Consider the following 15,439-nt stretch of genomic DNA (forward strand, 5'->3'; position numbering starts at 1 on the left):
CTTTTGGGCTTCGTATTAATTTGCCGGACTTACTTTTAATGCCATGCAAATTGTATGTGCATGAATTCGATTTTAATTGATTTATTTCACATTAATATGAGATAAGAAATATATACCGCATATTAAGGTATTTTGATGTGGAATGATTTAATTCGCTGGTGGATTAAAGACCCAAGTAGCATAAGCACTTGAATGCTGTTTAAGCTGGCTTCACTTTCAGCCAGGTGCCATCATCATAGAACGCATGCGGAATGGAAAGTCGTTCTGCTTGCAACATGACCTGCTGCCACAAAGAGAGAAGGAAGGAACCAAAAAATGACAGCAGAGATGGAGAAAATGGCAAGCAGCAAAAGGAATACTAAATAAAAATGCCAGAAAAATGTTTTCAATTTGGTTGTTTTCATGGCTTTTGATTTGCACGCTGTCGCACGAATGCGGCACTCCATTTTTGTCAATTGATTCGCCTGTCTGGGTCTTTCAAATACGCATTAATTTCATTTATTGCAATCATCATTGTCGCAGCGACATGGCAACCATGGAGAGTAGAGTAAATACCAGCACAAAAGTTAGAACGATGGCACAAGACGATTGTGTGGGTGTGTGGGTGTATGGGTGTGTGTGTGCGTGGGTGTGGGATGTGCACGCTGGCAAGGAGCAACTGGGGGGTGGGCGTTCAAGGCAACGTAGCTTGTCGGAGCATGCCTAGGCTCTGATTGCGTTGATTACGCTGACCCACTTTGACTGGCAAGGCGCGCAGGCTCTGGGCGGCAGGAAGCGGGCGGTTGAATTCAATGAACTCGAAACCTGCTGATAATACGCGCAATAAAAATAACAATAATAATAGTAGTAATAATGTTCATTTCAAATGACGCCAACGCCAAGCGAAAGGAAAACAAAACCGCTGTCAGCAGCTTCAAAACTGAACAATTTATAATTCCTCTCTGTCTCGCTTTCTCTCTCTCTCTCTCTCTCTCTCTCTCTCTCTCTGTATTCTTATGTAAGCTGTTATTGTCCTGACTAGACGTCATTAAAGAGAAAGAAGAAGCTTTGCTCTGAATGTCAGTTGAGCAAGCCTTGGATTAACTTGAGAAGAATTTAATTACAACTCGATTGCTGACATATGTATGTATGTATGTGTAAGCAAAGCTGCATGAGAATGAATTAAATTACCTAAAGGCAAAAGCTAAGACGCTTACCTGCCTCGCAATACAATTCAAGGTAATTAACAAGCTAGTTATACGAAGACAAGCACAGTGTGGAAGATCAGAAGTGACTAAGAATAAGTTAGGCAGCTATCAAACCGCGCAACGCCGGGCATAAACTTAACTAGCGGAGGGTCTACTTGAGACTCGCTTTTATTTTCGGTCATCAAAGTTGACTTTTTTCTTGTCCCTCATCAGACGGGAATGACAGTGCAGAATAGCTGAATAACAAGGATAAGTAAGACACATAAAAATATTTTACATTTTGACACGATCATTGAAATAGTTCAGTTATTTTCTATTGGCAACTTTACGAGCATTATAATGTCTGCTGTGGCTATTATGGGCTACTTCCCACTCCCTCTACCTCTCTCTCTGCCAGCACATGCCAATAATGTGCGTCATTCTAAGGCGAAAAATATCAAATAAAAAAGAAAAAAAGCTCCCAAAATATAAAAGAATCAGCAACAACAACAATGCCACACTGCTGTCAGCTTACACACGGCTCTACTTCTAATGGATTTTATTTGTACTTGCCACTGTTACCAAAAACCAATGGCCGAGTGTGGCAGGGCGGGCGCTAGGGGCGTGTCGGTTGGTTGGGGCTTGGACTGTACATGTTTTGTCTCGATAATGTGGCTGTGAACAGGTCGACATGAACACAATCTATATATACATATCTATGTATATTGAATGAGCAGGAGTTACTTAAGTGGACACGAGTATAAAAAAAATTGGCCTTACATGAATATATAAACGAACCTGGCTATAAATGTGGCAAATTGTGTTAAGGCTGATAATGTGTAATAATATAACAATAAAAGATTGATTGTCTGAGAACAGGTTCGTGCGTGCAATCAGTAAACATTCTGGTTTTTGGCTATAAATCAATATAGTGCAATGTCATTCTAGTTCTTGTCTTACGACGATCTTAAGATATGAAAAGTTTTTTTTGTTTTACATCATAATAGTAGAATAATGATATTAATTTTAGATTCCTTTGCCAAAATGTCTTGATAAAGACAGGTTTTTGAGTGCTGTATTGTTAGGCAATAAAACAATATTCATCTGAGCCAGGTTTATTTATTTTTTAAATCAAAGATAAACAGACAGTCGAATACAGGAAGCCCCTTTATTTTAATTATTACTATATTACAACATTCGTCTCTTCCGTTTTACAGCTTTTAAGGAGTTAGAGATAGACATAGCTCTAATTTTTCATATTATTTACAAAATTACTTCATGAAATTAAAGCTGTACAGTTTTTTGGTAAAAATGTTATTATGAAAATTATAAGCTGACTATATCATATATGATTTCAATAAAAATTGAATTAGTTTATTCGAAATAAATAATTTATATAATTGTATTTTATTATTATTAAAGAATTATATAAAATCTAAATTAAAATTTTGCTGCAAAGCTAAAATTTCTAAAATAAGTAAAATATCTCATAATATTTAATATAAAATGTCATTTATTTGTAAACTTTCTGTTATATGTTCAAAATTTGTATTAAGGCTTCTTATCACGGAAATGCGCCCGACTCAGCTGAGTTGGTAAATTCTTGCTTTCGTGAAGTATTTTATGGTATTTTGAGACGGCATTTAATGAAAGCATCTTAATTAGACGTGCCGCTCTACTAATTCATAAAGTTTGTAAAGTTTTCTAATGTGGCGCTCCGACCACTTGAATTTCTGCCAACTAACTTCTAATAATAATAATAATTTTAATTGCCAAACGGCAGCTCTTGCGTATTATGCAGCGGGCGCAGTGCGAAGTTCACAACTTGCTTCCATATTTATTTTTTTTTATTATTTTCATATTTATGTTCTGTACCTACATTTTGCCGTAGACGGCAATAAAAAGAAATATACAATTAAATGCAAACATTATGCTGACTAAGGGGATTTTTTTTTTTTTCAACATTATATGTGGTACTTTTCTTGTTGCCACTTTGCCTACCCGCCAAGGGAAAGAACCAAACTTTCCATGGAGTCGACGGCGACGATTTGCAGATGACGCTTCACAACCACTGAGCACCTAATGGTCTTATAAGGCAGACCAAGTATATATGTATACGCATTTAAACAACCTACTTGTCCCAAATTTTGATGGAATATAAAGAATGTATAGAAATGGTATTTATATATAACTAAATATATGAATTTATGGGGGCAGGTAGTTTTTAGAATTGCGCTAGACTCGGATGAAACAGAAAATATATAAAATAAAAATATAAAATATGTCCTCAATTATTGATATAATATTAATACAAAATAACTCCCTTTGTTATATGTATATATAATTAAAGTATATTTAAGTACAAGTACAAGTATAAGACCAATTTACACATATTCTAATTTTGAATATATGTATATATAATAAATTTTCCATTTATTTTCAGTAATTGTCCTACATTGTTAGTCAGCTCTAAAATTCTGAATAATTATTGTCTGAATTCTGCTACAGCAATCAATATATTCTCTCGCGCATATCATTAAACATACTGTTTGGATAACATTATGAATATATTAGTGAAATATGGTTTTTAAATTGACAGGAACTGAATCATTTTGAGCATTGATATGCTTACATATGAATATTACCTTCATCAATTTAATTGAATATGTTTAAGAAATACAAAAATAGAAATAAAAATAAAAATATTGTACTTGTAATTTACATCAATGTTATTAGCATTGGTATTGAAAATCATTTGATTACTTTCCAAGTAATTGATAATGTTTGAGCATCTAAAGAAATTCTGACCTGGCCATTCGCGCCAGTTCTGGGAAATTTGAACAAGTTGGAAAAACGTCTAAAAGCTGCCTGGGAAAGCGACAGTTGCCAGCTTTAAAACACGCTGTGACAGCCATAAAGTTTACGTTTACACAGGCTGTCAGCTGGAGAGAGACAGAGACACAGAGAGAGAGGGAGAGAGGCGGACCTACGTTGCTGTCTAATTGAACTAATAGAATTTGTTTTTTATTCACACCCGCACGCGTCAGATAAGAGCAGCTTTGCAGCATCATTTTTAGAGGGTGAGTCCGGTCGTGCTTCGAGCACACGTAAAAATATGCTGCTGCAAATGGACGTTGCGCCCCAGCCAGCCCACCAGTAGCCAGCAGCCAGCAGCCAGTCGACATGCTGTTCGCATTAAAAATTATGATTTTCCATGCCGCATTTTTACTGAGGGCAGTGTCGAAATGATGCCAAATGTAATCATTGCTGCTTTTAGCTGGGTGGCAAATGCCCCGGGTGTAGCTCCATGCCGTACTTAACTGATTTCCTGGAATCCCAAACTGAGAGCACACACAAATATACAAACGCACCGGCACTTATATATATATATATATTTTTTTTTTTTATACATATATATGTACAGTCATTGTGTCCTTTTCAAAATTTAAGCTGCGATTGAGCTCACAGGATGTTGCCTTGGCTACCAGCAGCGAGCAATCAGTTTAAAGCTGTCAAGAATTCTGAGAAGTGGCAATAAAGCGAAAAAATTGCCAGCAATAATGCGTTGCAACCGACTATTCGGCACATGCATGTACACGTTAGTAGGACCACTTTAATCAGAGTAAATATATACTTAAATACAGAGATCTACCAGCGGAGAGGGTGCTGCTGTCTTTTATATCGCACGGCTTAAAAAGCGTTGAACCTCAGGCGAGGCTTAAAAACCGCAACGGCGCCACGAGGCAACGTTGCCAGCAGAACGATCCCAAGACCCAAAACGCCAATACCTCACATAACCCAGCGAACCACTTGGTGGTCTGGCGCCTTTGGCTCTTCAAGGAGGCAGCAACAGCAGCAGAGCAACAGCAGAGCAGCATAAGGTCGTCATAGGCACACTCGAGCAGTCAAGAGCAGCACCAAATGCCGGCGCATTTGTGGCAAGAGCAGAACCGATTTGCTATTTGTGTAGTTAGTGCCAGCAGCAGCAGCAGCAGCAGCTAGACGAGGAGTGGGAGTAGGTGGAGCAACAAGATGGGCGAGATGGAGGAGCTGAGGGCACTCAACTTGTTATTTCAACTGTTTGTTGTTGCTGCTTATCCCAATGTTCTAGTTGTTGTTCTAGTTGTTGTTGCTGTTGCTGTTGTGGCAGCCAAGTAATGCTGCTTGAGATGTAAAAAAGCGGCAGGCAGGCAGGCAGGCAGGCAGGGAGGGAGGGAGGTAGGCGGCAGTCAGGCAGCCAGCAAATACAGCAACAAATGCAAAAAACAGGAAGCACTTGAATATTGAAATCAAACGCGGGGCGCCACCAACGCAACAGCAACAATAACCACAAGCAACAACAACAACACCAACAATACCACCAACAACAACAGCAACAACAATAATAACAATAATAATTCTGCTTACCCAAAAATAAAGCAAAAACAAACCATTAACAACAAAAGCAACACAGCTGAGCCCAAAAGGTCCTCCAACGCAATTTGCATATGAATATGGAGGGCTCAGAGGCAGCTTGTGGGTTGCTATGCGGCACGCAGCCTGCAACAACAATAGCAACAACAACAACAGCAGCAGCAGCACATGATATGTTGTTTGCCATATATGAATAAACCAGCAACAACAGCAGCAGCCAAGATTCATGATGTGAGAGCTGCTGTACCAATAGCTTATGTTGTAGTTATTTGCCGCCGGTAAAAAAAACAAAGAAAAACACTGTAAATAAGCGTGTGTTAGCAATGACTGCATGACAAAGAGATACTCCCTAAATAATGTCCATAGAATATTTGGGATATAATATTCCAAATGGGTAATTTTAACCTAGTTTGTATTTATAATTTTTACACAATTAAACCAAATTATATCGGTTTCAATCAATGACTGTCCCAGTATTTGTTCATCGAATAAATCCCTTTGGCTAACGAATCCCCTCGTAAGATACTAAATTTGAATAGAATAAAGTCTATCGTTACTAATATTAATTGGCAAGACCTTTGATCGTTCTAAGATTCAAAACACTACTGTTTATCAGTTTATATCTATATCTATATATATAGTTTATCCTCTGAGGATCTCAAAGAACTGAGTTTTATGTTATTGCTTATATTCGAATTTGTATATCACAAGCTATAAATATATTACATATATGATGGATATACCAAAAAACCGTAGGGTTTATTAATTATATCAATTTTATTAATTACATCAAATTTATATTTCTTTAAAAATGGGCTTTCAGACAAGTAATTTAATACTGCCCAGACTTCAAAATAACTAAGAGTGGCCTATGGTAAATAAGTCAAATCTAAATGCATATTTGTGCCATTTTTTTTTTAGTTACAAAGTTACGGCTCTTTGATTTCCATGAACAATAGGCCAAATTCTTTGTCATAACATTTATGGCTTAATTCAGCTTAACATATATACACAGTTTTATATTGTACATTTATAAAGCTCAATATCTATCAATTAGTTATCAAGCAATAACCTAAGCGTAAAGGTTAAACATAAATAGATCTTAAATATTTTTCTAAATTTGTCATAAATGCAGTTCTATGCCATTTTACAGGGTATAAAATTCTAGAGTGTTGTTTTGTGCTGTTGCTCTGCTCCCTGGCTGCCTTTCACTCGCGGCGCTAGATGGCGCCACACGCCAGTGCTAAATTGAATAAGCGGCCTCCCAGGACAGACAGGAAGCAACACAACAACGCACACCCACACACCCAGCCAGGCGTACGTGTGCCTCTCTGTGAGTGTGCGAGTGTGTGTGTGCGAGTGTGTGTGTGTGAGTGTGTGTGTGTGAGTTAGTGTGCCTGTAGAGAAGAGGCAAAAGTTATGTAGTGTACTCGACGCTACCTTCCTTTATGGGCGCTTGTTTTTCTTGCCATTTCCCCTCTTCATCTTTTTTTCTACTTTTTTGGGTTGCTTTGAATTTAATGGAAAATTTATTGACGACATGCCGCTTAGTCGTTTGACTTAGACTTGGACTTTTGCCACACTGCCCCAGCCACAGCCCCGCCCCGGCCACAGCGCTAGCTCCAGCCCCAAGCGCAGCAATTGCTGCTCTATCATGTGTGCAAAACTTTTTGCATTGGAGTTTTATGAACTAGCCCATGCCCTCGCTCGACTTAACCAAATAGCTCTGGATATTTGCAAGTATGTGTGTACACACACATGTGTGTGTGTGTGTGCGACATGAAAAGGGAAATTATGTGAAATTGTTTGCATTGATTGATTGTTAAATGCTTTTAGCCATGTAGCCAGTATGCCATTTGATAACGGCTAGAGCTTCAAAGCAAATACAGCACTCTGAGACATTTCTCTAAAAATGGGTCGTGAGAATCGGACAGGCTGCGATAAGTTGGAAATGTCGTTGGAGGCGCGCTGCTTACCAACTTGTTCACTTACCATAAATTAGAATTATAATTTCTGCTTAGCCAAATCAACGACGCAATAAGCTCGCAATGGCACACACACATGCGAAAGGGCTATATTCGAAAGTCAAAGAGCGCAGCGGAACGAATCAACCCCCAAAAGGCAGCATCGAGCCAAGGGTGGATGTGGCCAAAAAGTTTTCTCGCGTGTTTTGCCAACTTTAATATTTTATACTCCCGATTTTCATTATGGCATGGGGCCTGTGGCGGAAAGACCTTTCTGTACACCCTGCTCCCTACATTCCCCCCGATCTAATCCTCAAACTCTTTAAGGACTCTTGTAACTCAACAAGTTCTTGGGCGTCTGGCTAAGGACACGCCCGCACGTTTGGCCATTAGTTTATGATTATTGCAGTTTGGCAAAGGGACTTTCATAGACTGTCGGAGTAACTCACCTGTTGTCGGCAACTTGGTCAGCGTTGGTTGTCCATTGTCATCGCTCAGCAGCAGCAGCAGAAATTCAATTAATATAATGACAAAAATGCGTCGATTGTAAAACAAAAACATTGCAATCTGGCGTTAATTTCCGGTGGTTGTTCCAGTTTCGGGCAGCTAACCGCAATCGTTTTTATCTCGTTTTCGGCGTGATTATTATAACGAACGATCCGACTCTCTGCTCGTTGTCTTCGATAGCTTCGTTATTTTCCAATGTTTCTCTTAAGTGCATCTTCTTATTGTTGCTTGCATTTTGTGCATTACACGTGACACACACACACGCATTTACATTGTTTATGTACTCAGCTTTGCCTTCTCAATCTAAAAGTCAAACGAAATCGAATCTCTTAAATCTCTCACAAACACAAATACACACACACACACACACACGCACACAATGGCGATGAGCTCTGCTAGATGGCACGCACACAAAAGTATGCTAATATATTTTAGCTACGCTTAAATAAATATTGCAAAATGCATAAATATTTTACGTGTGCAACAGTGCGTATGCGCAATTTGCGTAATAGGCCGCAAAACACTGGCGCCGCTAACGGCGCCAACATCAAAATGTCATTTGTCCTCAACGTCGGGTATTCCGAAATTGATGGCCATGGACTCTACTTTATCGCAGCTTGAGTGCTGGCCAGCCAAAGTTCTTCACGGAGATAAATGGGCGTCAGTTGAAAAACTGTATCTACTATTTGTTATAAATTATGAGCCTATCCATGGAATAATAGACCTTGAAATAGATTTGCTGTAATCTAACAAATTGATCCCAAGCATTTGTAAAAATCAGTCTGAAACTATTGTCTAGAACATCTGATGGTATACCAAGAAAAGACCTTATAACAGATTTCTAATAATATATGTATTGTTTCTAAAATATCTATCTATAATTTTTAACATGAAATAAAGGGCCCTTAAAGAGATTACTTGTAACACGTATTATATATTGATTCCAAGAACCTACTTTTGGGAAATAAAACTCCTCTTTCTATTATAAGTATTATCAAATAAATACTACAAATATAATGTTATGAAAAAATTACGAATCGATTAACAAAACAAATTTTGAAATAAAATCTTAAAATAATCTATTATAAAAATAAACAAATAAAAATATTATTATATCTATTATTTATTTATTTATAAAAATTAATTTTGTATCTATTATTATTATTTTTGTATAAAAATACATAAAAAAATATATTTTTTTTTATTTATTTTTAGCATATTTGCACATATGGTTTTTGGAATTCAATGAATAGAGCTATAACGCACTGCGGCATATATAGATGCTAATGCTGCCCTAATTCGCATATTAAGCCAAAAAATACTGTCGCATTATCCTTACTGACCAATATTTCATGGCCATTATTATGATGATGGTTCATTCACTACACTAACGCGACTCTAATACAAAAAATCTTTGCTTGTAGTTCATCCGCTCCTGGCGCTTCATTGTCATCATCATAATGGCTCTGCGGCGTCGTCTGATGATGCCATAACAGATGGGGTATACTATACGCATGTATTTCAATTTCAGCAGCAATTCTTAAGACAACAAGTACCCGAAATGCGCGTGAACAGATATAGATACATATGTATGTATGTATGTAAGAAAGATTTCTAGCTAGAGTGCACGAATTCGCGCGGCAAAAAAAATTATATATATACAAAAATAAAGTATGAAGAAAACGTCGCATAAATGAATGCTAAAATATATTTCGGCAGTGCTGACAGCGCCATTGTTGTTGTTGTAGCTTCAGCTACTATCAAAGGCTTTGCACACATAGTGAGCGCGAGTGTGAGAGGAGCGACCGAGAGAGAAAAAAGTACAAATAAAGCAGATGGCGACGTTGGCAGCGACCGCAACTGAGACAGCGACGCTGACGCAGCAGCCACTGGCAGCCATATGTGTGTGTTTGTGTGTGTGTGCGTGCAATATTTGCTATTGCAACGGTATTTTGTACTCTTTTGTTTAACTTTTTTACTCTGTACAAAATAATATATTTTATAAATCAAGACAAAAGTGCAGAGCCACGCATTCAAATGATCCTTTATTTATTTATTTTTGGGATTTCGTGGTAAAAACGTAATATTGGTTTTTATTGCGTAAAGTTTGTTCTTTGTTTAAAACTTGTATTTATTGCCATGGCCAACGCATTTATGTGTTTGAAAAAGTTTTTAACAATAAGCAAACAACGATTTTCGCCATGGTTTTTGCTGCTGCCAGAAACTGCAAACAACAAAAAATTGCCACGCTAAATTGAGAGATAAGGAAGAAGCGCAACGGAAATCATATCGGGGTAGTTGAGAATTATATAAAACAAATTTGACTATGCGAAATACACACACACACACACACACACACACACAAACATACAAGCCCTCGCACACACACGCACAAAGCCAGACACACACTCACACATGGGCAAAAGTTTGTTTTGTGCTGCGGATGCCGGTCGAAATTGAACGACGACGCAAATTTCGATTTCCTCAAAATTCTACCTTGTTGTGCCTTCTATTATGCTTATTCTTCGTGTTCTTATATCTTCATCATCGTCACTCAAATACTTCATTATCACGAACGTTAAGCGTCATATACATTTTGTACATTTGTTTGCAAAACGACAACAGCGGCAGCAACGCACCGGCAGCGACAGCGGCAGCGCAGCTTACTAAGCTTTTTCTGAGCATCCATATTCGCATAAGCAACAGCAGCCCACTCTCACTTGGTCTCTGGTCCTCTGCCGATGCTAACGCCAACGCCGACTTCGCACAGTGATTTACATGCTCCGAAAATGGCGAAACAAATTAGTTGGCCATTAAGTTCCTATTATGGTGAACTACAGCGTAGCGAGTGCATATTGCACTCTTTAAGTGCTAATTATACGAATGAGTGTGAGATAAGACATTACTACAGACTGCCAAAACAAAATATGTAAGAAAATATTTGAATAATGCATTAACGCATTAAAAGATATTATAATCGTTCTTCGGCGATCCATTTGTATTATAATAATAAAAATATATTATAATAATTTACTATCAGATAGTTGCGTTACATTTGTCGCATATAATTTAAACATCATTTCTATCTGTAAACTAATTGGATGCTGTCATATAAATATATATGTGAATGTATTTTGTGTAGTCTGAACCTGTATTGCAATCGGTTCTATTTCTTTTTAATCCATTTGTTACACTGTGCAACGTCGCTGCTGTTTTGCTCCTTGTTTTTGCTACGCTTTCGCTTTGTGTTTGTGCGCCGAGCTTTAGCTTTGGCTTTGGCTTTGCCTTTGCCTGCCTACTACAACCGCCGCTGTTGCTTTCATGGCCTTGTGTGGCTGTTGCTGTTCTTGGTGTTGTTGTTGTGTTGTTTTTGTTATTGCCCCGTTTGTCACTGTGTGCGTGCGTGTGCTTTTTTGTTCGACTGCCGCTGCCTTTGTGGCCTGGCCGAAGAATTACTACTGTACTTGGCGGTTTTCGCAGCCGCCGCAGCAGCCGTCGCAACAGCAGCAGCAGAAGCAGCGGCTCTCAGTCGTGTGCTTTATTGCGTTTTACATCCTTTTTTGTTTGGCATCTTTGCCTTTTGCGTTTATCGCCGTTTGTTTGTGTGGAATTTCGCATTTTAAAATATTCATTTCAATATTTATATTTATTTGCTTTCCCCCTCGCGCACGCACACATTGTCATATTGTCGCAGCAACAGCGCCGTCGGCACGCAGTCGATTTGATTGTTATGATGGCTTATTATGTCATAATTTATTTGCAACAGGACACAAAATTTAACAATGCTGGAATTTACGGCAGTAGCAGCTAATAATTAATCGCATTTCATTTGATTCGCAGCATAAAAACATGGCCCATGTGTCTCCATCATTTCTCTCACATTCACTATATTTCGCTCTCACTCTCCCTGACTCTCTCTCTCTCTCTCTCACTCCCTGCATGCGTGCGTGTGTGTGTACGCACTGCACCGGCTTTTGTTGCCGCCATCGCCGGTGCCTGCGCCCCCGCGTACAACTGACGCCATAGCTTCGCTTTGTTACTACCTTTGTTGTGTTTTTTGCATTTGCGCTTTATGTTTGTATTTCGCAGGCTCAGCCTATCAATTCTTGCTTATTTGTAATTTTTGCACATACATACACAAATACACACATACAAAACTCTGACGCACGCTTGAACATTCAGCGACATTAGCAACGACCGCTGCCGCCGCTTAAATCAACAAATTACGATTATTTTCACTGTCGCTTTCGGCATTATTTGTATTTGCAGTTGTTATTTTTTGCATTTTGTGTTTGTTGCTTTATGACAGATTGCGGGTTTATTAACAATAAAATATATATACACATACACACAGATACAAATATTCGTCAACGCCAATCGAAGCGGCGCTTCAATATTTACAACGCTCTGCACTAACAATTAAAATGCTCGAACTCGAACTCGCGACGTCGCCAGCGAGCAGCAAACACGTCCAAACAGTTTGTACGCCATTCGTGTACTGGGAGCTTTGGTCCGAACTAGTGATGTGAAAAAACATCGATGCATCGACAATCGATGTTTTTTTGGCGATGTTTACCGATGTTTTCCGATGTTTTTATTGATACCGATGTTAAGCGATGCACCGATGTTTTTAAGCGATGCATCGATGTTTTCCAAAACGTCGCTGGTTTGATTTTATACATATTTTGCGTATATTGTCGTGTGTTGCCTGAAAGTGCAGTTATACAAACTTAAGCAGCAAATATTGCAATGCCGAAGTAAGTAAATATAGTAACATTACTTATATGTATTTATTTATGTATGTACATATGTACATATATTTATACGACAAAATCAATTGTTTTAGAATAACAACAAAGACGAGTTTTTGCTGGAAGCATTTCGCCAAAATTGATGGCAATAGTGCGAAATGTAATATTTGCGGCAAAACAATCAAAACTGCAGGGAACACTACGAATATGAAAGATCATCTACGCAATGTGCATAAAATAAGGGAAGAAGACCAGACACCTGTGTCTAACAGTGGGACGCCACGACAAGCTTCAATAGCTGCAAGCTTCCAAAATATCACGGATTTTGGAGGAGAAGGACAAAAAACAAAAAAAATAAATGATGCAATTGTTTACATGATCGCAAAGGACATTCAGCCGTTTTCAATTGTTGAAAATGCTGGATTCATTTATTTGATGAATACTGTCGCACCTCGTTATGAAATTCCTTCGCGTTATAAAGTAACCAAATGGCTCGATGAGAAGTACAGTCAAATGAAAGATCTGTGGAGAACAAGGCTGACTGGAAAGAGCATATCCTTAACAATGGACATATGGAGTGACCAAATGTCAATGCGCAGCTATTTAGGGATCACTGCTCATTTTCTCTTGGAGCAGGAAATGTCTTCATTGACAATTGGAGCTATGCAGTTAAGCGAGCGTCACACAGGACCATATCTGAGCGAAATGCTGGAAATCTGTTGCTCAGATTGGAACATTGACAAAAAGCAAGTAACAGCTATTGTCACAGACAATGGTACAAATATTAAAAAAGCTGCTGAGATAACGTTTGGGCCCAAAATTCACCTGCCCTGCTTTGCGCACACGATTAATCTTATTGCTCGCTCGGCCATCCAAAGGGAATCCGTAAATGGATGTATTGCCAAAACTAAATCAATCGTTGCTTTTTTTTAACCATAGTGGTGTGGCCAGCGACCATTTAAGGAAAGCAACAGATAAAGTACTTATTCAGGATGTTCCAACGAGATGGAACAGTACATATTATATGATAGAGCGCTTTTTGGAGGTCAAAACGCAAGTGAACGACATTTTACTGAGTATTCCAAATGACCAAATGTTGCTTACCGGAAAGGAATTTGAGCTGTTAAACAATGTGCTTACAATGCTACGCCCCCTTGAGGAAGCAACGAAAATTGTCAGCGGAGACAAATATTGTACGGCCAGTACGGTCATACCCATTGTCAGCATCATCAAAGACAAATTAGAAAAATTAAGTGACAACACACAAGAAGCGAAGGATATGAAGGAGTTCCTGCTTCTCGAAATAGAAAGGCGAATGGGATCGATTGAGCAGGTATATTTCAAATACTCTTAATTGGTAGTTTCGTTAAATATATATTTGTAATGTACTGTTTTAGGTATCGATTCTAGCAATGGCCACGTTGCTTGATACTAGATTTAAAAAATTACATTTTAAAGATCCAGTTGCATGTGCCAATGCACTGATGAAAATTAAATCTATGTTTAAAGAAAATGAAAGCAAAGAGGTCATACCACCGACAACAGGGAACTCGGATTCTTTTTGGAACCACCATCACCAGCTCGCGCAGTGTCACAACCCGAATGTGGATATGGACGTAGAAATAAGCTCTTATCTACGAATACCGCTTACTTCCTTCGAAAGTAATCCAATAACTGTTTGGGAAAGCATGAAATGTACATATCCGAATTTGTACAAAATTGCTATGCAATTTTTGCCGGTGATGGGATCATCCGTTCCCTCTGAACGGGTTTTCTCAGCGGCTTCAAATATTTTGTGCCGTAAAAGAAACAGAATGACACCTGAGCGACTAAGTCGTATTTTGTTACTGCAAAGCATTGACAAAAAATATTTTTTTTAATTGTTTCTTTTTAATATGTAGTTTATAAGTAACATTGAAAGATAAAAAAACTGCTATGAAAGCATACGTTTTTTTTTTTTTTTTTTGTTTGTTTAATAATTTTTAATTAACTGCTATGAAAGCATACGTATTATTTTTTTTTTTTTTTTGTTTGTTGTTTAATAATTTTTAAGATAAGATAAGTCTCATGAATATGAAAAGATTGCTATAAGTTTTTCATTTTTAAGTTAAAAATAATTTAAGTGAAATAATAACGCTATGAAAGCACCTATGAAGAAGCTTTAAAACCCGAAAAAAACGTTTCTTAATAGAATGGGAAAATACATCGATGCATCGAAGTTTTGACCCGATGTATAAACCAAACATCGATGCTTGACAACGAAAACATCTATGGGCATCGACATCGATGTTTTTACTCAAATTTACATCACTAGTCCGAACTGGCGCTGCCGCTGTCATATTCGCACACACTAAACATACGCGCGCAGAGAGCCGTCGCACACACATACTTGTAAGCTTGCATTTGCCGGCGACGTCGACGTAGACGTCTGCGTCTACGCCGACGTTGACGGCAACTTTTGTTTTTGTTTGCGCTGCAAAAAGAAGAAACAAATTTCAATGGCAGCGTCAAAAGCTTGTCTCCATGAATGAAAGTTTGTCACAAGCGAAACGGAAGAAAAACGACGCAGAAAATAAACTGATACAACTTTTAATGCCGCAAACGTTGCCAGACCTGTCGCTAAAATACATATGGATAT

General features: G+C 38.2%; 2 protein-coding genes across 6 annotated transcripts in view; one reads left to right on the top strand and one right to left on the bottom strand.

The window, feature by feature from the left end:
- LOC6573941 overlaps nucleotides 1-12,570 on the bottom strand; it is a 60,019-nt gene extending 47,449 nt beyond the window's left edge. The window contains exons 1-2 of one of the 4 annotated variants that reach the window (XM_001999964.4): nucleotides 12,468-12,570; nucleotides 7,993-8,353 (exon numbers count right to left, since the gene is read on the bottom strand). In XM_001999964.4, coding sequence (XP_002000000.2) covers nucleotides 7,993-8,104 — 112 coding nt within the window. In that variant the 5' untranslated portion in view covers nucleotides 8,105-8,353; nucleotides 12,468-12,570. Of the gene's footprint in view, nucleotides 1-7,992; nucleotides 8,354-12,093; nucleotides 12,367-12,398 lie in introns of those variants that run through there. The other 3 variants (XM_044008256.1, XM_015167194.3, XM_015167193.3) reach the window with 3 other exon arrangements.
- LOC116804311 (E3 SUMO-protein ligase ZBED1-like) lies at nucleotides 12,568-14,754 on the top strand. Of its 2 annotated transcripts, XM_032731029.2 has the most exons (3): nucleotides 12,568-12,807; nucleotides 12,897-14,134; nucleotides 14,199-14,754. In XM_032731029.2, the coding sequence occupies exons 2-3, from the start codon at nucleotides 13,691-13,693 to the stop codon at nucleotides 14,679-14,681; spliced, it is 927 nt and encodes a 308-aa protein (XP_032586920.2). In that variant the 5' UTR covers nucleotides 12,568-12,807; nucleotides 12,897-13,690; the 3' UTR covers nucleotides 14,682-14,754. The 2 variants fall into 2 exon arrangements, with proteins under 2 accessions (XP_032586920.2, XP_043864196.1); XM_044008261.1 differs by lacking the exon at nucleotides 14,199-14,754 and having other exon boundaries at nucleotides 12,897-14,058.
- The last annotated feature ends 685 nt before the right edge of the window (nucleotides 14,755-15,439 follow it).

This window comes from Drosophila mojavensis, unplaced genomic scaffold (genome assembly GCF_018153725.1).
Source record: "Drosophila mojavensis isolate 15081-1352.22 unplaced genomic scaffold, ASM1815372v1 contig_277, whole genome shotgun sequence".
Classification (NCBI taxonomy): domain Eukaryota; kingdom Metazoa; phylum Arthropoda; class Insecta; order Diptera; family Drosophilidae; genus Drosophila; species Drosophila mojavensis.